Here is a 25360-nt window from a genome sequence, read left to right as displayed (position 1 = left end):
TTAAAATCCTGTCGGGCTTGTAACCTGTCTTCGTGTGCATGTCTGATGAAGTAAAGTTGGGGGTTCATGCTTTTGTTCCTCTGGGAAGCTTGTATATTTTATAATTTAGAAACATAATTCTAGCATGTGGAAAACTACAAGTTATCTGTCCATACCAGCTGGGTTTAAAAGTTAATTTTAAAATGCCCTTTTAGCAACACAAAGGGAAATATATAATGTAAGTCTAAGTTCATTTTTTACTATTCTCAAAAACTGCATTGTTCCTGTTTTTTAGCATGTTGGGTAAGTTTTTTCCACCCCTCCCCCTGCTGAGTTTCATCGGCCTTGTGGTTAGAAGGGTGAGGCAGATTCAGAAATAAACGTCAGCTTCCTTTGTGGCTTACCCTCCCCATCCCTTCGCATTTTATTGTGTGTTCTAGAATGCAGAGGGTAACAGCTAGACCTCTCACTGCTGGGAAACCTAGTCAGCCTTGCCCTTTAAAGGTGTGCGTTTACTATTATTATTATTAAGGTTTTCTGTTTCCTTGGCGATTTCTCTTCAGTTTGGTATAGGAACATAGTTTGAAGATTACTGTTAGACTTCTAAACTACAACGGGCATCTTAGAATATAAAGCAGATACTTGTTTTGTTCTCTTTAAAGCCTCTGATAATAATGGTACAATATCTGTCTTGTGTCACAGTATTTATATGAATATATATATATGTGTATGTAATTGTGTGTAAATATGTTAATGTAGCGTTCTCAAATGTCTAGAAATGCAAATGTGGGCCAGGTAGTGGTGGTGCATACCTTTATTAGTCCAAGCACTCTGGAGACAGAGGTAGCTGCGGGGTAGGAGGCTAGCCTGTCTGGTCCAGCATGGTCAAGGCTGCATAGTCTTGAAAAACCAAAAAACAGCATACTGTGTGGTATTATAATAGATATTCAGACTCTAGTGATTGTTCAGAAACAATAGGTGATACTATGTTAGTTAGCTAAATATAGATTTTTTTAATAGACTTGATTAATTAGACCAGACACATTCGCTGTCCTCATAGAGCTTTTCCTTAGCAGTGAATACTGTCAGAAGAACCATCACCCATGACATTTGGTCAACTTTGTCCTGAGTGTATGAGTATAGGAGTAGTTTAAGAGAGTCTCAGGAAGCTGAAATAGTGAGGAAAAAATAGATGAAACGTGTTAATCTTGCTACTTGTTTTTGAAGAAGTTCTAGTTCATAGATATCGTCAGATAACTGGAGCGTAGTGATGTCATCACAACCATAAATGGCCTGTCTTTCAGATATGGCATGCCCTTGGCTTACTAGCTTGTTTCCTAAACTTTACAAAGTGAGGGTTTTTCTAAAACCTCAACTCCCTTTTCTGTTTTAGACAAGTTTTTGCTTCTATATCTAAGTAGGAATTGGTGTTAAACTTAATAAAAAAAAATCCATTTTAAAGGGGAGAAATTGTTCCATAGCTGCGAGAACAGAAGGTTAGAAATTCTTGGCACTTAACACTAGAGGATCAGGTTTTTACAGACAGTATTATTTCATTGAGGTATGTTTGAATAAATGTGGGCATCATATTATAGATTGTATCTTTTATTTTTAATTATTAGCTACATGTTTTAGATTATTGACACTGATTTTGAGGTACTTGGGAAATTATGAGGAGGAATCTGTTGTTCTGGTTCTTGGGAGTAACAAATAAAATCCAAGCAAGCAATTTCTCCCCCACTCCCCACAGGGTGTTAAATCACTTGGGTTAAATGGCTGATTCTGCCATCAGCTGACCATCTATATTAGAAGTATATTTCTGAGAGTAACTGCAGCAATGCAGAAAATACCAGTTTCTGGAGATTTATTTGTACCCAAGTCAGTATCAGAAACTGGAATGTAGTTTATTCCTATTACTAAATTGGGATTTTTTTAGACTAAAGCCTAGCAGGTTTATGGTAGGCTTTAATCTGAAAACCCTTATGGAATTGAGTGGAAACCTTCCTGTTTAAGGGCATGTTGCCCTTTTTTGGAGTATGAAAATCAATAGTTTGTTAGTTCTTAGAATAATCCTAGCTTCAGAATAGCTTTATATCTTTGGAAAACTAAGTGCTTTTAATAATACATGTATATACCAGGAGAAATAATCTTTGTGCTTTTAAGTTTGGGTACTTTAAGCTAAGTACTTCTATTACAAAGATTAAAAACACATATACTTTCCTAAAATGATAGACATGAGAGTACTTGGTGTGTTTATACCAAATTTTTGATCACCCTTAATTTCTGAGTTGATCATAAATGCATGAATACTCTCTGTAGGATCTATATCCTTTGCATATCTGTCAAGAGGCATAGACTCCGTAGGCAGATGATATCATCAGATACACTGAAAATGTATAATGCTAATAGTGAAACAATTGTTTATTCTGCTATGATAGTTATCTATACCTACGCGGTAACATTGTAGACTTAATAAAAGAGCATGTAATATTTGGGTCAGCTTGTACAAAAAAGAAAATTTCCTAATGGCACAGATACATGAAAGATTTCACCTTAAGTTGGAATTATGAAATTGCCCTATTTTTTCTTTCTAGAGGAAAATTTGCAGTAGTTAGACAGTGTATATCAAAGTCAACTGGACAGGAGTATGCTGCCAAATTCCTGAAGAAGAGGAGAAGAGGGCAGGACTGCCGGGCAGAGATTCTGCACGAGATAGCGGTGCTGGAGCTGGCCAGGTCTTGTCCCCACGTGATTAATCTGCACGAGGTCTATGAAACGGCAACGGAAATCATTTTGGTGTTAGAATAGTAAGTATGTGATTCCATACATTTAAGGTGTTTATTTTAATTGGTGGAATATGATATGAAATGTCGGAGATAAATGTCAGAGATAGTATGACAATATTTATAAAGATGCCTGTTGATAAAATATTAGAGATAGGGTATATTTGTACATTTTAAAAAAGATTTCTTTATTATGTATAGAGTTCTATCTGTATGTACACTTGCACACCAGAAGGAGGCATCAGATCCCATTACAGATGGTTGTGAGCCACCATCTGGTTGCTGGGATTGAGCTCAGGACCTTTGGAAGAACAGCCAGTGCTCTTAACCTCTCCAGTCCACATTTGTACACTTGACAAGGCTAAATATGTAGCCTCAAACTTCTAGACCAAAATTCATCAACAGCAGACAGTGTCTCCACAAGGATATCCCCATCCCACCCACCCCCACCAGACCTGTAAACTCCCAGGGGCCTCCAGTCTCTTGAGGGTGAGGTGCACCTTCTCTGACTGAACCCAGACAAGGGAGTCCTCTGCTGTACATGTGTTGGGGCCTCATCTCAGCTGGTGTATGCTGCCTGGTTGGTGATCCAGTGTCTGAGAGATCTCAGGGTTCCAGGTTAATTGAGACTGCTGGTCCTCCTACAGGGTTGCCCTCCTCCTTAGCTTCCTTCAATTCTCTAATTCAACCAGAAGGGTCAGCAGCTTCTGTTCATTGGTTGGGTGCACATATCTGCATCATGATGATTTTTAAAAGGTTAAACTAAGATGCAGTTTACTGAATAATGGATAGTGTATACATTTCTCAGAACAAAATATATGAAAGTGTGTTGAGTAAGTTAGCTTAGCAGGAAAAATTAAGATACTACCAATGCCATTTTATTGTTCATGCATTTTATGATGATTTTTGTCAAAAGTTCTTCAGCTGCCTTTGCTCTAGTTCCTTTCTTATAAATTATGGGAAAAGCAGCTAAAGTTAGAACCAGTTAATAAAATACTAGGTATAGAGATGAATACAGGGCATTGACTATTTTAATAAAAATCCTGATTGGAGGTCATCTGAAGAGCTACAACAAAATTCCTCAGAATCATGATGTATTTTATGCATAGGTCATGTTCACAATCTGAAAATGGATCCAGGTACCCTTCCCAACACATTAGCAGAACTGACTGTGCTCTCACCACCTCTGGCTGAGGTGGAACTGGCCCTCAGCAAGTGTGGGGTAGATTAGTATAATCTCTTAAAGTGAATAAGACTGAAGTTAATTGCTAGGATTGGGGCTTAAGCATGTCAACCACTTTCTGGGTGGCAATGTCACACTGGGTTTTTTTCATTTAATCTTAACAATTTGGCCAGACTGATGGTAAATAAAATAGTGTAATGTTTTAAATTTCCACCCCAAACCGTCCCATGTGCTCATTTTTACTCTACAAAATTTTAAGTCTATGAAAACTTGGAAAAATAATCCAGTCGACATGCATATATTCTTCGCTTCAGTTCATCAGCTGACATTTGATGTCTTTACTGAACATTTGAAGATTGCATATGTAATTTCTGTTTTGTATATTGTAGGATTTGTTCTAAGGAATGAGGTATTCTATGTAACCAACTTGAGCATCAGATGTAAAGTCAGCGTGCATTAAGTAGAATCATTCAATAGTGCACATGTAAATTTCTCTACTGTCTCCAAATGTCTTATAAGAACTTGTTTTCAACAGAGTCCAATCAAGATGCATATGGATATATTTAGTTGTAAAGTCTCTTTAATCATTTTATTTTTATGACATGGACTTTTGGGGGTAGTGAATGTGATCATTTGTCACAGGAAATGTCATGTATCTAGATTTGTCTGACTTCCTGTGGTTAGATTGTAATTTGTTTGGCAAGGAAAAAGGTCCTTGTGGGTGATGATATGTGTTTCTAATGCATTACATAGGTAGCTTTGATGTCAGCTGGGGTTTATTGATTTGTTTGTTTGTTTGATTGTTTATTTTAGACAGGGTTTCTCTTTGTAGCTCTGGCTGTTCTGGAGCTTACCCTGTAGACCAGGCTGGCCTGGAACTCAGAGATCTGCCTGCCTCTGCCTCCCAACTGCTGGGATTAAGGCATGTGCTACCGTTGACATACTTGCACGAATTAGCAACTACAGTGAATATCAGAAAAGGGTTCTAATTTCATTATTTATTCCACATTTATTAAAATGGTGTTCTTCTGATAAAAGTGTTTTTCTTTTTCTCCCATTTTACTATCACTATGTATTCATGGTTTTGTTAAACTGTTGAATAGAGTGAATTAAAAAACAACCTATTATCAAATTAGTAGGAGGCCTTAATCATTTTTCCCATTATTTGTCTTTCATACCTAATTTGTTCTGAATTTATCAAAGGTTAAAATTTATCAAGTAGGCTTTAAATCTCCATTCTGTATCCTTCTGATGTGGTTGAATTAGTGTTTATAGACTTCTTGGCTCTGCACACCAAGGTCTCCTTAAATCTTCCTGGTGAACCTGGTCAGCCAGCTCTACATGATACTCTGGTTTCAGTAGGGTGGTATCTGTTAATTCTGCGTAAACCTGCTAATATCAGTGAACCTGACGGCAAGCAGCTAGATTCTCCCAACCCCCTTTTCTTTTTGTACTATTCTTTTAAGGTAAATATGGCCCATTATGTCATAAAGTCGGAGTTGGAGATACAGAGGTAGGCTAAATCCATTTGCTTCTGCTTATATTCAGTGTTAGGATCTCATTTTCAAAAACTCCTTAAAAATAATTTTTTAACTATAAAAAAAGATCTACATGATATAGAACTCAAAGGCATGTAAAAAGTTTGGCATGGGTTTTGTGCGTGCGTGTGTGTGTGTGTGTGTGTGTGTGTGTGTGTGTGTTATGGAAACTGAACCCAGGCCCTCGTTCATTGTAAGCATATAAGCATACCTGCTGTACTACTGTGCCATGTCCCCATATATGGCTACCTTCTAAAGAACTCCATTGTATGGCTTTGCTTTTTAATTATTTTTTTATTCAGCCTATGATACATAGGTGGAGCTTCAGGGTAAATTCCTGGAAGTTATTGCAAGTGCAAAGAATAAATGTGTGTCCAACTATATTCAATGTCTGAATCTGTTTTGAGTCACTACATTTGCTAACTTTGTAAATATGTATAAACTTTCTTTAGTAATTAATATGACTAAGAGTTCAGATACTTCTGTTGTGTTTTTGTATTTTCCTGTTTTGCCTCAACTAATCTAAACTTTTTAAAAGCCAAATTGTTTACTTTTATAAGTTAAACTGAAGTTCTTGTAATCACCTTGTACAAAGATCTTTTTTTTTCTTTTCTTTATTAACTTGAGTATTTCTTATTTACATTTCGATTGTTATTCCAGGTTTCTGGGCCAACATCCCCCTAACCCCTCCCTCTCCCCTTCTTTATGGCTGTTCCCCTCCCCATCCTCCCCCCATTACTGCCCTCCCCCCAACAATCACGTTCACTGGAGGTTCAGTCTACAAAGATCTTTTTATTAAAAATATAGCCCACATAAATATATATATATATGTATGTATGTATATATATATAATGTCTCCATGACTATTTTAGTCCTTTCTCTGGCTATTTAAATAAGTAAATGCTACTTTCTAGAAGGTGCTATTTTTTTGTTGCATCTTTTTAGAAATTGAGGAGAGGTGTTGAAACTAGTCCAGTCACTGTATCTCTACTCTGTGAGGCGAAGCCTTGTCCACATTAAGTGCTTTGGAAGCATGTGAAGATAATTAAGGAAAATACCTAAAAAAACAATCAAAGAGGATATGTTTTCTAAAGAGGCATTTGAATTTTTTAATAATGCTGAAGTTTGAGCAAACTAAAATTAATTGTGGCATACACTTTTTAACTTTTCTTTGAAGACTATATAACAGAAGCTTCCCTTGAAACAGAGTAGCTTGAAAGAGGAACTTGCCTATAATTTATAAGTGGCGACTTTGCCCTTGTAAGGTACCCTTTACAAAGTTCAGTTGATTAAATATGTCATTGTAGAAGGCATTTTAAAGCCCGTGTGCTAGTGATCTAGCAGTGGCTAGAATGAATTCTTTATTTCTGTGACACCCCTCTGAGCATCCTGCTAACCTGTGTCTTGCTTTCTATGATTTGCTCAGTTCGTGGTGTATTCTGTACTTTGTAAAGTGCCTAGCAAAACTGTATCATCTTTTTGTTTCTTACTTTCTAGAATTGTATTCGCAGAATTATAATTGCTAATCTTATCTTGGCACCATTGCAGGAATGTAGTTAGTCCACTCTATTTTTAAGTGGAATTTTTAGTTACAGTAAATGGTGTTAACTAAAAAGGGAGGGGTAAAGGTATATTGTCAGCCTACACCATGGACGTCCACTCCTTCCTCAAGAGACCCCAGGGAAGGGTGTGGGAGGTCAACACTGATGCACAGATAAAGTGGCCAGTATACTAAATATTCATGAGGATAAATTTATTTCTTTTTCAGATTGCAGTCTTCCTATCTTCTTAGGTCAGATTTTGTAGTTTACTAATATAAATTCACTAGCGATGTGAACTTTCTGGCACTTAGACTGCCTTATCATGATACCCTGAGCCAGATAATAAAGTTAATTTCTCATGAATTTTCAGTTTTTGGATGAGTGGAGTAGGATTGAAGTGAAGTATATGTCATTAGCACCCTCGGACATGTTCCTTACCAGCTGACAGTTTCTCCCATGTTGTCATAAACCAGGGTCAGCAGCAAATCCTCATGGCTTCCTTTGTTGTGCTGTGTACAGATTAATCAGTGACATTGGTGCTTGGAACATTCAACTTGGAATATAAGTTTGAGACCACCGAGTCAATCCTACTCACAACACGTTTCTTAGTCTTGACAGCCACTGAGATGGTATATACACACACCGATGTTTACATGTCTGTGTGGATTTTACTTAATAAGTATACAACATTTAAAGGTTATTTCTAGGTAAATGATTTTAAAAGGTTCCATTTGCATTTTCTTTCAGTGCTGCAGGTGGAGAAATTTTCAACCTGTGTTTACCTGAGTTGGCTGAAATGGTGTCTGAAAATGATGTTATCCGACTCATTAAACAAATACTTGAAGGAGTTCATTATCTACATCAGAATAACATTGTTCATCTTGATTTAAAGGTATGGTATGATTTAAACTAACACATTAGTGTTCCTTCTGTGTTCTTGGAGGTTTAGTGTGCTGTTGATACAAACAAGTCGTGTTATGGCCCTCTGGACTGCAGCAGGTGCACTCCACTGTGTGAGCTGCATCGCATCAATCTTTACTTTGTTTTGTAGGCAGGAGAAGCTGCATGTGTGATAAGCTTAAGTTAAATCACTTAAAACCCATCGCTACTAGTCTTGCTGTCATGAGGCAGGACTGCTCCTAGAGGCCTGACACAGACCTTTTCTAGCACTGCCTCCCTTTGAACTGATTGGTGCTGATTGCTGTCCCATGCACTCTCTTTGCTGCTCTTTCCTCTGCTCCAATCTCATCTTTCTCTAAGGCCTTTGTGTCTGCAGATTAGTCAGAGTCCTTACCCTAGTTCCCAGAACCATAGTGATGCTGCTCTTTCTTGTCTTTCTTCCACAACTACTCCCAGACTAAAAGTCTGAAGGAAACTGTCTTGGGTTTATTAAACAATGGGTTCTGCTCTGCCTGTACAGTTTACCAGTATGAGCCTCTGGGTTCCTTTGCCACTTTCTTAACCTAATTCTAAAATCACCACATGTCATAGCCCAGACCTATCTCAGATTTCCAAATCTTTTCCAACTGTGGATTCAGTTTGAATCCATTTGAAAGTTCTGTAAATACTTTAAAATGTACAATGTCCAGCTGTTTTTCCTATCCCTTAAGAAAACACCCCAAAAACCACCAACAAAAAACCCATCCCCATCTGCATTTGTCCCTTGTGGAGAGGAAGGACATTTTTCCAGTGTAGCCTCCTGTAGTCACATGTTTGGGAAAGAGGCAGCAGAGTAAGTGCCAGGGTAACTAACTCTGATCAGCAACTTTTTGGGCTTTGTCCTGATCAAGGGAAAGTGACTCATATAGCACTTGAAGTAGGGATAGCCTGGAAACCTGGGTTTTAGTACAATAACCACAAAGCTGGCAACAGAGGTGACTTGTCTCTTCTAATACTCTCTTGTAGTTTAACATTAAGCATGTCATCATCACCCAGTTAAGAGACTGTTAGGAGTTTTTACACAGACTTTGAGCAGCACTTCTACACCTATAATAGGCTCTGATGGGGCACTTTGTCAGAGTCTGCACCTGCAACAATGAAGTCAAGTCATGAGTCTCTAGGAGACAGTGGAGGAGACACACACCTTACCGTGTAAGCTATAAACCTTGGTTTAGTCAGGCCTAGCACATCTACAGCTACCATACCATATAGAACCACTTTCTACTCTGGATGGAATATGTATGTTAATTCTTTCATGCTTACTCCGATATCAGACAGACCTTTTTAATTTTCCTATAAGACTTACTAGCTTGAGCATCATCTCTACTGCAAAGACTTCATGGGGTTGGGTGTCTGTCTGTCTCTCTGTCTGTCTGTCTCTCTCTCATGTGTGTACATGTGTGCTTTCCACTTGAACTTTTCATGAGCAGAATTTAGTACATCTTAAAAACTAAAGGTTCGTGACTACTTAATTTCATCATCATCACATGTACTCCTCCTAATTGGAGTTCAGTGAGTATTGAGATGAAGCATGTGGGGTTGGGGATTTAGCTCAGAAGCGCAAGGCCCTGGGTTCAGTCCACAGCTCCGGAAAAAAAAGAAAAAGAAAAAAAAGAAAGAAAGAAAGAAAGAGATGAAGCATGTAAGAAATGTGTAAGTTCTAAGCAGCAGGTTCTACTGGATTTAGCTTTAATTAGGACAATAGGATAAATACCCTTCTTCATTGTCTGTTACTTAGCGCCTTTTGTGTGCTTTTTTTAGCCACAGAATATACTTTTGAGCAGTATATACCCACTTGGGGACATAAAAATTGTAGATTTTGGAATGTCTCGAAAAATTGGGAATGCAAGTGAGCTTCGGGAAATCATGGGAACGCCTGAATACTTAGGTAAGAATTCCATTTTATTTTTTATACCATTTTGAAATTTATAAAGATACATCTTTAAAAGTATGTTTTATGAGGTGTAGTCATGAGGTAGAGTGCTTGCTTAGTACCTAAAACAAACAGGAAAGTCCACACATATTTTAGATTACACAAGACCAGGACTCGTTTGATTCAGACATTGAATGCATTCATTTTCGATTATGATTCATTAGATGAGTTATAGTGAGTACAGGCATATGTAAGCATTTGGAACAACTCAGAAGACATTGCTAAGTGTAAAAGTATAGTGCATGCTTTTACTGGCTTTGAATGTAAGGAGAAGAGGAAGGCAGAAGAGGGAAATCAGGAGCAAATAGGCAAAAGATAGAGATAGAGAAACAACAAGTGGTTCACAAGCCTCTGAGCGTGGCTGGAATAGCGCTCATGTCTGCTTCTGTCTGCTCCTGGCCCGAGCTGTGCACAGTGCAGCCTTTGGTTTCACAGGTGCCATTCACTGTTTGTTGCTGCTGTTTTTAATAGAGTTTTTAATAGGGCTTTAAAGAGGATTCTGGGTGAAAGCATACCCGAGATGATGATGAAGTAATCTAGGATAATGTACTTAATTGACAAATTTGATTACTCATACAAAAAATTCTTAAGATGTATGAAAAGCATATGAGCATCAAATATTTTGAGATGGCTATTGTTTTTTAACTTTCGTTATTGTATAGATGGATTATTTCCATTGAAGAGATAAAGACAAACCGAGCAGGTCTCATGATCTAGGCAGTTGTCTCCCAGAAATGAAAATGACTAACTCTTGAATACAGTAAGGACTGTAGTGTCCTATACTACAGAGTTATAGTTAGTAATAACATAGTTCACAAAAGTGTGCAAAAACATAATATGCAGCTTGGTGACACTGACAGCATATATAATTTAAAGGTATCAGTCATGAGAATGTTAAAGGAGAGAACTTTTTTTTTTTTTGAAGAGATTATAAAATCGTGTTGAGAAACAGTGAGTTTTTAGCTCTGAATACTATAAGGGGCTTTACTAATGGGAAATTCACTGTAAGGTTCAGGAGGTATAGACAGTTTGTGTTACATTTTGGAGGGATAAGGAAAGAGACAGGTGGAAATTGCGTAGGAAGTTGGGTTTTTATAATTTAAGAATATTTAATCTGCTTGAAAAATGTTAGCATTCATAAGACTTACAATGTCATAAGAACATGATGCATTTTGTCCTTAAGAGATGAAGCTAACAAGGTAATATAAGTTAATAAAGAGCAACGAAATTGCTCCTGTAAAGACTGTGCTCCTGCCATTTCATTTCTCCCTAGTACTTTTTCTGAGGTCATCTTTAGTGCACTGGCTCTCCTGCATGCAGAGCTTCAACTGCCCGCTTCTTCATACAATTTTCAAATATTAGATATGTCTTAGTGTCTAATTAAAACCTCACTACATTTCTATTGAGTTTATATCACTCTGCCTTTCATAAAAAATCAAGTTCCAATTTAATGCAGGTGATTATCATGTTTTAAAGTTTGCCTATGTTGAGTCTCCATTTAATTTTCTCTTTCAGCTCCAGAAATCCTCAACTATGATCCCATTACCACAGCAACAGATATGTGGTAAGACTCTGCTGGTGACCTAAATAACCATCTTTCAAAATTGAATAATATATATTTAGGTTTTTAAAAGCAGCTTTAACAGTAAAAAATAAGGCTTTTAAAAATATCTTTATTGATTCTTTGTGAATTTCACATTATGCACCTCAGTCCTGCTCATTTCCTTATCCCCTCATATCCACCCATTGCCCTTACAACCTTCTCCCCTAAAATAAAACACACACACACACACACACACACACACACACACACTCTCTCTCTCTCCTCCCCCCTCTCACAACAACAAAGTACAGAAAACATATTGTGGAAGCTGTAGTATGTCACAGTGTGTCCCACAGTATACCCCTCTGTCCATACATCTTCATTTGTAAATGTTCATTGCAATGAGTCATTGGTCTGCTTCTATGACACCATCAATATTGGATCCTCAGTGGGACTCTTCTTGGTTATCTTGTTGCCCGGTGTCATGGAGATCCTATAGCTTTGGGATGGCAGGACTGGCCCTTTCAGGCGTCCCAGCCATTCACAGACAATACAGATTTTGTGGTGGGCCAATTCAGATAGTTGGCCAACCCACTGACTCTCCTAAGGTTTTCTTTCAAAAATTTTATTCAAAAGATACCATTGAAGAATTTTTGCCTACTTTCCAGTAAGCTGTTGAGCCAGAGGCATAGAAATAGAAACTCCTTCCTATTGATCATCTCTTTTGAGTAAGAGTGAACCAGCCTGTATCAATGACACACACTGGAGTCAAGTAAACTGCTCAAGAAGCTCGGATGACACACAGTCCAAGCATGAGGCCCTGCCTAGCTATGGGAGTCTGGAAGAGCTAAGCATTTGCTGAGCAGAATGAGGTCAGGAGCGCAGAGGCTCATGTTTATAAGAGTTCACCTGTAGGGAATCATGGGGTTTGCTGCCATCTCAGAGAGACCTTCACAGGGAGCAGCCCTGGAACTTCTGTTGAGACCAACTGACTTTTTAGTCCAAGTGAAGAGTTTAGCCTTATTGTCCTGGGTCTTTGAAACTGATGGGTTTGCAATGGTACAAAAGGTCTGATGGCTAAGTCCAAGTGGGAAGCCTGCTATGCTGACTTGTGTCTCCTGGCCGGCCTTATCCTTCAGATATTTAAGCTTTGAGAAATTCTACCCATCCCGCTTTGTGTTTGCCAGACTTGCAGCCTTTTTCACAGAACCCTGGTTACAGCTCTCAGATCATTATTGTCATGGGGCAGACCAACAAGTGTCTGTACTGAAGGCTGTAGATAAAAGGATATTTTCAATGGACTATGTTGACGTTATATGTAACATATATGTGGACTCTCTGTCTCTTGGTGAGGTAAATGTAAAATGTAACTATTTTAATCTTTATGGAATAATAATCTCTAGAAGCATTTCAAGTATTTTTTAAACTTTGCCAGACTTGTGAACTATTAATTGTACTGTTTATAAATACTGTTAAATTAATGTGCATTTTAAATTTCCTCTTCTCTCCTTTGTTTTTTCAGGAATATTGGCATAATAGCATATATGTTGTTGACTCATACATCACCATTTGTAGGAGAAGATAACCAAGAAACATATCTGAATATTTCTCAAGTGAATGTAGATTATTCAGAAGAAATGTTTTCATCAGTTTCACAACTGGCCACAGACTTCATCCAGAGCCTTCTAGTAAAGAATCCAGAGTAAGTAATGACCTTAATTAAATACTGTTACAAAACAAATAACATGTGCCTGCTAAAGATACATTCTACACAAAAATGTGAGTAATGTATATTTTATCCCACATTGGGAAACTGTTGGAGGATTGGCATGAAAGTTGAGGGGAACTACTAGAAAAGAGGGTGGGGTTATGGGGAAGTGGGGGTGTGTGGGTGGAAAATCTCAGTAATAAAACCTAGTATGTGCATATATAGAATTATTGCAGTGAAACCTATTTTATAAAATTAAAAAATGCCAGTAAAATAAGATTACCATTAAAGTCATAAGGAAGGTACATTCTAAAGTTATATAAAATTATACATTGGTAAAATATAAAGAGATTGATATGAAAGTCCATTAAATAACAAATATGTAATTCTAAGCCAAAAGAAAACCCATACCACATGGAAGTTTAGAATGAAGGTAAGATCTGAGGTAATCTTTTCTCAACCAACTGCTAATCCTTGGCTTATTATAATGGGACTTCAGTGTGAATGATTTCTAGTTAAATTGGTCTGTTACATAACAGGCAGAAATTACTAATTGCCAAATCTTAACGGAGTAAATATTTACTTATGTGTGGCTTTGTTTTATATATAAAAATATTCAAATTTTGGTTGCTTAAAGAAAAAACCCAGAAGTATATAGAATATCTTTCACCCTGACATATGCTAAAAATGCGACCTATCATGGTATTTACTGAAGAAAGGACTTGACTCTAGCGCCAGACCCTTGATTATTGGCAAGGAGAGGCACAGCTCTCGTTTGAGAAATTCTAGAGCTGCAACCTGCAGGCCAGTGGTCTCCCTTTCTAAACGTCTGGGTTTGACAGACAGTCTCCTGGAGGACTCAGTTTTATATCTACAAGAAAAAATAATAGGTTTCTGAATATTTTATTGGATTAATTTGATTCCAGACAACTCTTTCAAGGTATATATTGGACATAAATACCTATTTTATATAAAGAGCAATATTATATTTTCTGTTTATAAAACATTTTTGTTTTCTTAAATAGTTTTTGCCTATATTCTAAATTTTCTGTAATAAGCACATTACAACTTTATTATAAAAAGACTATATACAAAAACAAAAGATTAGAAATATCTGTCAAATGATTGCTGTTTGAGAAATATCTATCAAATGATTGAGTTTATAGATATTTTCTCTTTTTTGAATAATAGAAAATAATCTTACAATTTAAAGTATTGGATAAATATCATTGAAGACTATCATTTCAAATTTAAGTTAGTGTTTTAAAGCATAAATTAGGACATTCAGCCAGTGGTTTGGGGAGACGAACCTTCCACCTTAGACCATGGCCAAGTTCATCTGTAACTTTGCGGAGAAGGCACCATTGAAGGTGTCCGCTGCCATGACTTACTCGAAGCCGTGACTGGCCGCATTTTGCCACTACGCCAAGGTTGAGCTGTTCCCCCAACCCCTGGTAAAATCCCTCCCGCTATTTAGAGCATGAAAAAAAAATTCACAGGACTGAAACTGGCGGCTTCAAACACCTTACAGTGAGGGAAGTGTGCTGAACGGTTTGGTGGCCACTGAGGTGTGGATGTGGTTCTTTATCAGAGATCATAAGAAAACATGGCATTGTCGGCTTTGATGTTTGAAGACCTATCTTTAACTTCCAATTTGAGTTCTTATTTGAATGTTCTAGGACCATGTATAATGAGACTGCTATCTGAAGAAAATACTAGCTGTGAAATAGTAAAAAAAAAAAAAAAAAAAAAAAAAGCATAATTTAGTGCTGAAAATAAATGGCTGATTTATAGTTCCTCCAAAGGTTTTCCAAATTGAAAGAATTTGAAAATAAAGCAAGTGTTTATTTTGTAAAAAAGGAATCTAAAAATCAAGCAGTTCCCATTGCTCTGTAGTCCATGACAAGCAGTCCTGGTCATTGACTAGTGTTTTTCCAAGTTGTGCTTCCAAGAAGATATTTATGGGAATAGTATTTTTTTTTCTATCTCACTTTACTCGGTCTGCATTCTATGGGCTGAGGGTGAAGCTAAATGGTAGAGTTTTCTTCACTTGTGTGAAGCCCTGGGATTGTTCCCCAGCACTGAAAACTCATTTGTGTAACAGAGATTAAGGAAGAAAGGTTCAAATTCAAAAGGTACATCCTGAATACTATAGAAATTTAATAATTTTCCATAACCCTCCAGAAAACCCTGATGTTATTATATATTAGAGGTAATTAGGAGGGGACCCAATACCGTGTTTAGAATGCAAAAACCAAATTTATACTTTGGAGATGACCAATTAAGTCTCCAGAAAGCTGCTCCTTAGTATTCATTGGGTCATTGTTTACAACATCGAGATTTTGGAAGCACCAATAGGTATCAGGTTAGACAGATTGTAGTATACTAGGAAGAGTGATGAATACAATACCTTTAGTTCTGTATTCACAGAAAGGTAGTTAAGATATATCGTCTCCTTTGAGCTACTGCCTCACTAGTCAGAGCTGCTGTTACCAAGAAATCAGATGGCCCATGTTGGAAAGGATGTCAGGAAATAGGGATCCTTATTCACTGCTTGTGAGAGTGCAAATTGATACGGTAATTGTGGAAGTCAACTTGTAGGTTCTCTAAAAATTTAAAATAAAATATTATATGACTTGGCTATTTCATATCTGGACACAGGCCCAGAGGAACTCTATATCCTACCATAGAGATATTTGTACATCCATGATTATTGGTGCTTTATTTACAATAGCAAGGAAATAGAACCAATAGATGAATAGATAATGAAAATGTGGTACATATACAGAATGAAATACTATTCAGTTGTAAAGAAGTCATGAAATTTGCAGGAAAATGGATGAACTTGGAAAGTAGAATATTAAGTGAGGTACCTCAAACTAAAGGAAAAAACCCATATGTTCTGCCTTATATGCAGATCTTAGATTATAATACATACATGTATATATGTGCAGAGCTGAAAGTGTAGGCGCAGTATAGCATCTAGAGAGGTAACAAGACAGGATGATATTAAGTGGTGAGGAAGGGTGGAATGTAGGCCAAAGGCACATGAGTCATGAAAGAGGACATAAAGTTAATTGTTCATCTAGTTTCAACCCTGTCACACTTTTCTCTTTCCTTTGTGTGTGTATGTGTGTGTGTGTGTGTGTGTGTGTGTGTGTGTGTGTGTGTGTGTGTACGTGTGATGGTGTGATGGGTAAGTGAATAAAGTGTAGCTAACAGTCAAAATGTAAGCACCAGGGGAAGCTCCCTGGCTACAGCATGTCATTCTAACTATGTGAACTTCACTGAGATGAGTGGTTTGTGACTGGGCAAATGTTTGTTTGAATGTACTTAATCTAGCTGCATGGTGTCTTTGTGAGTTCATTGCAATAAAATGGTTTTTTTAAATAAAAGTAAAATGTATTATCAGGTGAGCAAAGAGAGCAATGACTGTTCCTTCAGGAGATAATGTGACCTAGGTCTAACTGCCCTCAGTAAGCCCCATTTTTTAAAGGTCCTAGCACCTTCCAACAGTGCTACAGGCTAGTGGCCATGCCTTTAATACAGGGCCTTGGGGGACTAAAGTCAGTGTTCAGACTGTGGCATATTACGCTGACAGCTTGGGAAATTTGCTTCAAACCAAATCTTGTCATATCTTCCTCCAGTAGCCTGTTAAAGGCCAGCAGTGGCACCTACTTCTTAGGTTTCTCTGATTGTTAAATAAAAAATAAGAAGCATGTGAAGTAGCCCTGCCGTCTAGATAAGCACTTAATAAGAGTTAGCTGTATCTACAGGTCTGCTTGGACTTCAGCAGCCGTGCTATCTTCATGTTCGTTTTTAAGTGGACTTGGAAGACTGTTTAGCTTGCCGTGAGCACTCACCTTTCCCTCTCTGCTTCCTTCCAAAGGAAAAGACCAACAGCAGAATCCTGCCTTTCCCACTCATGGCTGCAGCAGTGGGACTTTGGAAGCTTGTTTCATCCTGAGGAAACTTCAGAGTCCTCTCAAACTCAGGATCTGAGCCTCAGGTCCTCTGAAGATAAGACCCCCAAGTCCTGTAATGGAAGCTGTGGAGACCGAGAGGACAAGGAGAACATCCCTGAGGATGACAGCTTACTTTCTAAAAGATTTCGATTCGATGACTCCTTGCCCAGCCCCCACGAACTCGTTCCAGATTTGTTCTGTTAGCATTTCTCTCTGTCATTCATCTGGACTGACTTGGAAATTTGAAATCTTCTCTGGTGTCAGATTGTGTTTGTAGCTTCATATATAATATGTTTATATTATAAGTGCACTTTTGCTTAGAAGAACTTAAGGAACAGTTCAAATGCTAGCCTTCTATTAGCTAGCATATCATTTCCTGTCCTGAAATTGTTTTATAGAGAAAAATATTTAAATATATGACAAAACTGTAAATTTTGCATGTGAGTTCATATGCAACTGAAAGAATTCAAGTTCAGGTGAAGTTATAAAATGGGTTATGTTATGTTTAGTAAATATTGAACAAAATGAAAAAATAGGAATTTAGTAGGTCCTCTCTAAGGTAAGCCCTATACCAGAACCCTATTAGCAGAGAATTTTGTTTGGCTGTCAAGGGTAAACCACAATATATACTGCTTTATACATACTCCAGAGATATTTTATAACTGAAAATGCTTCCCAGTTACCAATAGCTTGAAATTGTACGATTCTTTCTGTGCCATGTGCTCTGTGAGAAGGCACAGTCAACCAGAGCAGGGGAAACCAGATTGGTCCAGGCTGTTTCTCTGTAAACTGACATCATTTCCAACTCACATATCTTGCACATGCATCCTATTTCAGATCTAGTAAGATCTGGAAGACGGATATGCATGGTATGCAAATAAAAGAGGACTTCATCCTCTAGAATTGTTAGAGTAGAGGAGAATTGGGGAGTAGCAAATGTGTTCTAATTTCAGTCAGACATATTCATAAAGGGAAATGTTAAGTCCAGGCAGCTGACTGAGTGTTGGGTGTCTAAGTCTCAGGATGCAAGCCCATCGTTTAGAGCATAGGCACTTCTGGAGTTCTTGTGTGAAATTCTAGTGAGTGAGAAGGCGTGACATGCAGCTCTCTTCAGGCTCCCTGTGTGTGTGTTTTCTGCTGGAAGCAGCACACGGGAGAGTCCAGTGTTGTCCGTGGTCAATATCTCTGTTCAGTCCTGTGGGAGGGGCTTAGGGATGCTTTGGAGACCTCCCACTGGTGTCCACTTTAAACTGTAATGACATCATGTTAAGATAGCAGATCTCATAAATATGCTACTCAATCAGACTCCATTGCCAAAACAAATTAAAAGCTGGTGTATTTCCACATTGAAGTGGGTGTTAGTCTAACAACCTGTAAATTCTTGAAATTGTTAATAAAATTCCAAATTCTTTAGATAACTTTAAACTATTTAAATTGAGCATTGGTGTCTTTGTTTGAGTAAATGTTGAGTTCCTTTTACATCTTCGTTATTTTTAAAGGAAAAATTGTTTGCCTTTTGTATATGTGTGTGCATATATGTGTACAGGTATGTGTATATATGTATAGATAGATAAAATATAGCCTTTAAACAGCTTTATGTTAGATATTCTTTCCTTTTGTATTATACTCAACTCAGGTGCCAAAGGAGCCCTCTTATCTGAATAAGTGTGCACATACATTCTTTAGAAGTAGTTTGTTGGCCCAAGAAGCCAAACACTGAAGATGCTAAATTTAACTCTTGTGTTTCTGAAGTTGAGATGCTGTTGGTAAATTATTGATTGCTTGTGTACTTTCCATCAGTGTTAATTCAGGTAACGTCATTAGTCGGTCATTAGGAAATGTGGTAACTTTCCCAAACGGTGATATTTTATTGTAAAACTTTAAAAAGTATTAATGCCAGATGCCAAAAGTAAGCATTTGAAAATTTAGTTTTAAGTCACTTGTTTAAAACCACTTCTTATTGTCTATATTTTTTCTGCGGAATCCTGAGATAGTTTGTATGTTCCCTTAGTTAACGGGATATCAAGTTGTAAATCCCCATACCTTTCCTTGGGACATTGCTCATTGTAAACAGTAGCTAGTGGTTTCACAATAAAAAACAGTCTTTCCATAAAACCAATTTACAAATTTCCCATGTTGAAATGTGGAAATAAATGTCTTTTGAGAGAATTAATCCGAAGCCGCCTTAATCTTTACTCTTCTCCCCCCAAAGTTGAAGAACAAGTTTATCAAGGTCTGTCATTTGCCCTGCCTGGAGAGTCCCATACCTGAAGTGGGATCGCCCACAAAACTCAAGCTGCTGTTTTAGATGGAGCTGTATGGGTGGGATCGGAAGATGTGGTGCATAGAACGCGGTGGGCTTGTCCTTTTAGTTACTTCCCCACTGAGGTTACCAGTTAGCAGTGGAATTCTAACCACACCGGGGATTAAGCCACTCAGCAGTCTAAGGACTTAGAAGAAGTCAGCATTTCTTCCTGTGGAAAATGTCAGCTGAAGCAGGTGTCTGGTGATAGGTTTTCATTGTGGCGAGCTCCTTCATTTTGGATGGGTTACAAATGGTTCACAGGCTGGAGTTGAAGTAACCTAAGAAGCATTTGCAAGTCTTGGCACTTCAGAATGGTCCTCTTCTGCTAGCCTGAAATTGGGGTTTGATAACAAACTTAGAATCATATCCTATTGTTGTTTAAATGATTGCATTTCCATTTCAAATTGTGCTAAAATTATCTGACTTCTAGTTGGAGGGACATTACCAATTTTAAGATTTATCAAATAATTTTGAGTAATAATTGTAAAGCTCACAGATAATGATTGCCTCGATATCCTAACGTTAATTAAGTATACTGTCCAAAGTACGTCACAAATGTTAGGAATATTCCAGATTAAAACCCCCCCAAAGGCTGCATATTGTCAGCTTAATGGTCCTTGTTGCTAAGAATTAAAAAGCATTTTTTTAAAACATACACCTTGTGTTTTTTTTTTTTTTTTTTTTTTCCGGAGCTGGGGACCGAACCCAGGGCCTTGTGCTTGCTAGGCAAGCGCTCTACCACTGAGCTAAATCCCCAACCCCCTTACACCTTGTGTTTTAAAGCAATTAAAAACCCGCTGGTCTCAAGTCCTTCACTAGAAGGTATAGCTTTGGACACAGGCAGTCTCTCAGCTCTCCTTCCAGTTCAGCTTTGTTTGTTTGCCTCTGTCCATTGGAAAAGTTGTGCACGTTTGAAAACAAACAGGCCTGCCCCCTATTAGTAAGTTGTCAGTACATGATGCTGCCCTATGCCTGCATAAAGGGCAAGCATTTGAGAGGTCTACACGTGTGACTGAGGTAGCGCTGATCCCCCTGTTCACGGTGTTAACAATCAACACTGTATAAAGCGCCCACCCTTGCTGAGTACAGCAGCTGTGCTCCTTGGGAAACACAAGCCTGTGGGTTTTTCTTTAACTTCTTATTCTTTCTTTCCTTCCTTCCTTCCTCCCTCCCTCCCTCCCTCCCTTCCTCCCTCCCTCCCTTCCTTCCTTCCTTCCTTTCTTTCTATTTATTTTTGCCAGCCAGTTTGCATATAACCTCACTTAGATGTATTGCTGTTTCAAGACTATATAATCTATATTTCCAGGCTATTAACGTTGAGCTGGATGGAAATAGTAGTTTATGCTTATAATGCCAGCACCGGAGAAACAGGAGGATCTACACATTCAAGGCCAGTCTAGTCTGTATATTGAGTCCCAGACTAGTCAGACTACCTATCCAGACCCTGTCTCATAAAATCAAAAACAACCCAAAACCCATGCTTACCATTAGTGCTGAACTCATGGCTACAAGTACCAACTCCCAAAACCTATCTATCACTAAATCTCTCCACAAGCCACAGCACGGTTCTCTAGTGTAAGGACCAAGCACAGCACTTCAGCATGTCAGCACCATGTTAAATTGAAATCAGGAAAGATGTGTTTTTTAAGATACTAAAAGTTCTGTGAAACTATGCTGCTTTACATAGGAAGTTGATCTCCACTGAGATCAAGTTCTGTAAGGTGGATTTTCTTTGAGAAATTGTCAAAACAAGATCATGGCAGAGGCCACAGATTATTTTTCTGGCAATTTTAGACTCCAAGACTTCTCTGAAATCAGCTGTTTGTGAACTGTTCTAAATCAAAGGCAGCGAGACTCTGAAACTGAAGACTGTGTGTCAGCAGAGACAAGGCTTCTGTTCCCCTCTCGAAGATTTGCCTTTCATGAAGGGAGGAGAGGCATATTTTGGTGGAAAATGCTTTAACTTTAAATTTTTTAGTTCTAACACCCTCAAAAGAAAAAACAAAAACAAACAACAACAACAAAGCCATCCTGTGTGCACTCTTAGATAAGGAGTTGAATCAAAGTGACACTAATTTCACACCATCATCTGGAATCCATCTATACTTACCATCTTCACTCAAAAGAAATTTTAGCACATGCAAAATTTGGGGTTCAATCCTTAGCATCACTGAAAACAAAACCCAACTCCCCTCCACCCCAATCCCACGGAAGGAAAAAAAAATGAAATAAAACAAAACCCAAAACATTTTAAAATTTTTATTTATATTTTGCTCACTGCCCCCTCCTAGTCACTCCCTCCCACAATCCTTCCATGTCCCTTTCCCTTCTCCTCTGAGTGGGGGGCCCTCCTGGGTATCCTTCCACCCTGGCACTTCAAGTCTCTGAGAGGCAAGATGCTTCCTTTCCTACTGAGGCCAGACAAGGCACCCATATCGCACATACAGGCCCCTGCTCTAGTTGTTCGGGACCCACATGAAGACCAAGCTGCACATCTGCTCCATATGGACCTAGCGGGGAGGCCTAGGTCCAGCCCGTGTATGTTCTTAGGTTGGTAAAACCAAAAACCTTTAATGTTCATTTAACGGCATTGAAAAAAAATAAGACGTTTTCTCTTCAGGAAGTATTCAGCAAAATCGGAGTAAAGCCTATTTTGAACAGAAGAAAGGACATGTTCATTCTGACACACAGAGAGGCATCCTTCCCATGCGGGAGCATCATGGGCAGAGGCTGAAGAGCTGGGTGCAGGAGAAAGTCCTTCAGGCCAACCGTGAGCAAGGAGCCTCTAGGACACCAACTCAGCTTGCTTCTGTTTTGATCACTGATAGTATTCTGCAAATGTCCACTAAGCAGCAGCAGTGTTGCACTGGGAGAAACAAATGTAAACAAGTCAAAGAACACTGAGGCCAACCGTACATGATTAACTACGAAGTGTGCTGGAAAAAGTGATGCATGAAATGGCAATTCAGTCTGCGGTAAGGAAAAATGTCTGTATGGGACTACTTTGAAATGGCATGCCTTGCCTTGCAAGGTTCAGGTTTTGTTGTCTTGTTCTTTTTAGCTCAGATTTTCTTCCTGGGCATTAAGTCTTAGGTATCATTTCTGTTGAGTATAATCTAAACATCCCCAAATATGTCACAGCCCTAAGAAAAGCACATCAGCCCCTCCCCCAATATTCCCTCCACATCTAGACCCTTGGCTTTGAACTATCCCTTAGCTCTACTGCCCCTTGCCTGAGTTAGTGTCACTTACCTGCGTGCCCCACCTGGGCTCTCTAGGTGTTATTCCAATTTTTGTACTTCCTTACTGTACCCCTTTCAACTCATAATTCATAGCTCCTTACTGCACCTTGTCATCATCTCTTGATGCTTACCACTCGGTTTTCAGTCAAGATCTAGACTGTCTAGACTATATATATTAGAGTCAGCAAAGTTTTTCTCCTGAAAGGCCAGTTGCTGGAACTGGAGAGATGACTCAGTGGTCAAGTGTGTTTCTTTGTTGTTTTTGCCTATCTGAGTCTGGTTTCCAGCACTCATGTCAGGTGGCACACAATTAACTCCAGTCTTGTGACCTCCACGGGCACCTGCACCCACATGTGCATTCTAGCATATAGACACCCTCACAAATTGACATAATTGAAAATTTAAAAAAATCTTTGAAAGGCCCATTGTTAAATGTTGCGAGTTTAATCAGCCAGACAGCTTCCACTTTAACTACTAAGCTATCCTCTCAAAGGCAACTGTCAACAATTGTGAATTATTAAATTTTCAATAAAAATGTATTAAGATAGACAAAGGAACACTTAGTCAATACAAATCTATATGTTTATTACAATGATGCTTTTCTTGTTGCCCTGGCTCTACTGTGATTAAGATGGGAGGGGAAGCTGAAAGGACACAGGACTGTGGCTGAAGGGATGATGGCTCAGCAGTGAAGAGCATCATTGCTCAAGCACAGGACCAGAACCCACATCGAGTGGCTTGTGGGGGCTTCTACCTCCAGTTTCAAAGGATCCAATGCCCTCTGACTTCTACAGACACTTGCAAGCATATGGTGCACATAAACTCACACAGGCACACACACACACAGACACACACACACACATAAAGATAAATTTAAAAAGGGCAGTGTAAGGTCAACAGTTAAAGGAGAAATGACTCATCTGAGTTTACTTTGTCCTCTAGGAAGATTGGGAAACACTCTCAGGCCTATCTATTTCAACACAATGGAGAGTTTACAAGGAATTAACCCAAGAGGGTGCTGCCATGGCTGACCCACCGATGGCGTGGAAGTGCCGGAAGCTGCCATCGCCTTGTCTTGTCAGTATGCAATAGAAATAAAGCTCTATTTAGTTAACCCACTTTCTTTGAGGCTTTGTGACATTAGCAATTGAGAGAATTTTAATTTACACAATTATCTTTGTTTCCTGAATTCTTATTCTGGCCGAAGTGTGTGGCACAGCATTTTGCTCCCAAGTACATTTTGCAAGCACACATCCTCAAGTATTTCTACTGCCATTGTTCCCAGTGACTTCAATTTACCCAGGGAATCACCAAGTGAGATGTCTAACATACACTACATTTCATAATCACTTTGACAAAGCTAACATCTCATTGGACATTATCTATGGATACTTGTAACACAGCGCTGGATGGCAAAGCAATGTGGTTCAATGGTGTTCAAAATTTGGCTTAATCAAGAATGGAATGTAAATTATTTTTTGAGAGCTAAATCATTTTTGTGCACACACAGTTACTTGATGGTGTGACAAAAGACCAGGCAAGCAATTTAGGAGAGGAAGGGTTTGGTTAGCCTTTACAGCTCATCAAGGCGGGGAAGGCATGTGGCAGGAGTATGAACCAGCTAACCATGTTCAGCCAAAGAAAGAAAGCAGAGATAGACAGGAAGTGTGCTCAGGCTAAGAGCCCCACCCTCCAGTAGTTCACTTGTTACAACAACCTTCCAGGACTGCCGCTAGCTTGGGACCAAGTGTCCAGACAGGTAAGCCTGTGGGGAAACATTAAACCACATTTTAGAGAAAGGGATGCGAAGGCAGGGCTAGGACCTGAGAAGACCACTTTAACCACGCCACCACTCTGCTCTGTGAGCTTCCCATCCATGGTAGGAGTCGTGAAGAATCAGTAGCAGATTCTTGTACAACATGCACTGGCTCTCATGGTCCCAAGATGTCCCAAGACCTTTCCTAGAGAGAGAGAGAGTCACTGCCATGGAGTTTTACTCAAAGCTCAGTTTGGCCGTGCCTGGGCTTCCAGAACTTTCTCTCTCTTGTCTTCTTCTCCATTAACACTTTACCTCTTTGTGATATTTCCTATAGCTCAAAGTTAAGGTCTTTTTATATCTTTGGATTCTTAAATCTATTTTGTGACAACAGAAAATCTCCAATATTTTCCTATATGGCTTTCATACAGTCAAATACACATATATACATACATACCTTCAGTCATACATTTCTATGTTCTTATATGGAAATACAAAAGGTTTCCTTAGAGGAAGCAAATCAGTCTTCCAACTTGATGAAGTATATAGGCTTCTTCTCCTTAGAATGCCTTACTCAGGAGACTTTGAAAGCACTTCTAGTGGAGACAACAAGCATAAGCAAGGACAGAATCAAGCGAATAATCCTTCACACGCAGGCCTATGCCAACCTACGCTGTCGTCCACCCTTAGAATAGGAGAAAAAAAAAGGGGATTATTTTATAATTAGTTCAGAGGATTCCACCCTCTATGGTTCACCACAGGAATTTAAATTTAGTGATTATAATACCCCTTTGAAAGACCAAAGAAAAGATATATGCTAATTATCTCGATATTTCTAGCCAGATTGTAACATGCAACTGGGTCACCAATTATGCAGTAAGTGTTCAATCAGCCCGGTTGTGCAGAATGACAAACAAATACAAAATGTATTGATGGAAATTATAA

The 25360-nt window shown here is 38.6% G+C and overlaps 1 protein-coding gene and 1 long non-coding RNA gene across 10 annotated transcripts in view; one reads left to right on the top strand and one right to left on the bottom strand.

The window, feature by feature from the left end:
* The window catches only part of Stk17b (serine/threonine kinase 17b), a 30612-nt gene extending 11327 nt beyond the window's left edge, over positions 1 to 19285 (top strand). For 2 of the 9 annotated variants that reach the window (XM_087564650.1, XM_087564651.1), the window contains exons 3-9: positions 2574 to 2786; positions 7498 to 7653; positions 7772 to 7916; positions 9725 to 9851; positions 11412 to 11460; positions 12962 to 13141; positions 17037 to 19285. In XM_087564650.1, the coding sequence (XP_087420776.1) occupies positions 7821 to 7916; positions 9725 to 9851; positions 11412 to 11460; positions 12962 to 13141; positions 17037 to 17316 (732 nt within the window). In that variant the 5' untranslated portion in view covers positions 2574 to 2786; positions 7498 to 7653; positions 7772 to 7820 and the 3' untranslated portion in view covers positions 17317 to 19285. 9 annotated transcript variants of the gene reach the window in all.
* A 2376-nt stretch (positions 19286 to 21661) lies between these two features.
* LOC148003730 (uncharacterized) lies at positions 21662 to 25090 on the bottom strand. Its single transcript, XR_015629556.1, has 2 exons — positions 24873 to 25090; positions 21662 to 22283 (listed from the first exon to the last, which is right to left on the bottom strand). It is a non-coding gene; the product is annotated as an uncharacterized LOC148003730 (long non-coding RNA).
* Between the last annotated feature and the right edge of the window lie 270 nt (positions 25091 to 25360).

Source organism: Rattus norvegicus, chromosome 9 (assembly GCF_021556685.1).
Source record: "Rattus norvegicus strain SHRSP/BbbUtx chromosome 9, alternate assembly SHRSP_T2T, whole genome shotgun sequence".
Lineage (NCBI taxonomy): Eukaryota > Metazoa > Chordata > Mammalia > Rodentia > Muridae > Rattus > Rattus norvegicus.
This window is presented reverse-complemented; position numbering and strand designations above follow the sequence as displayed.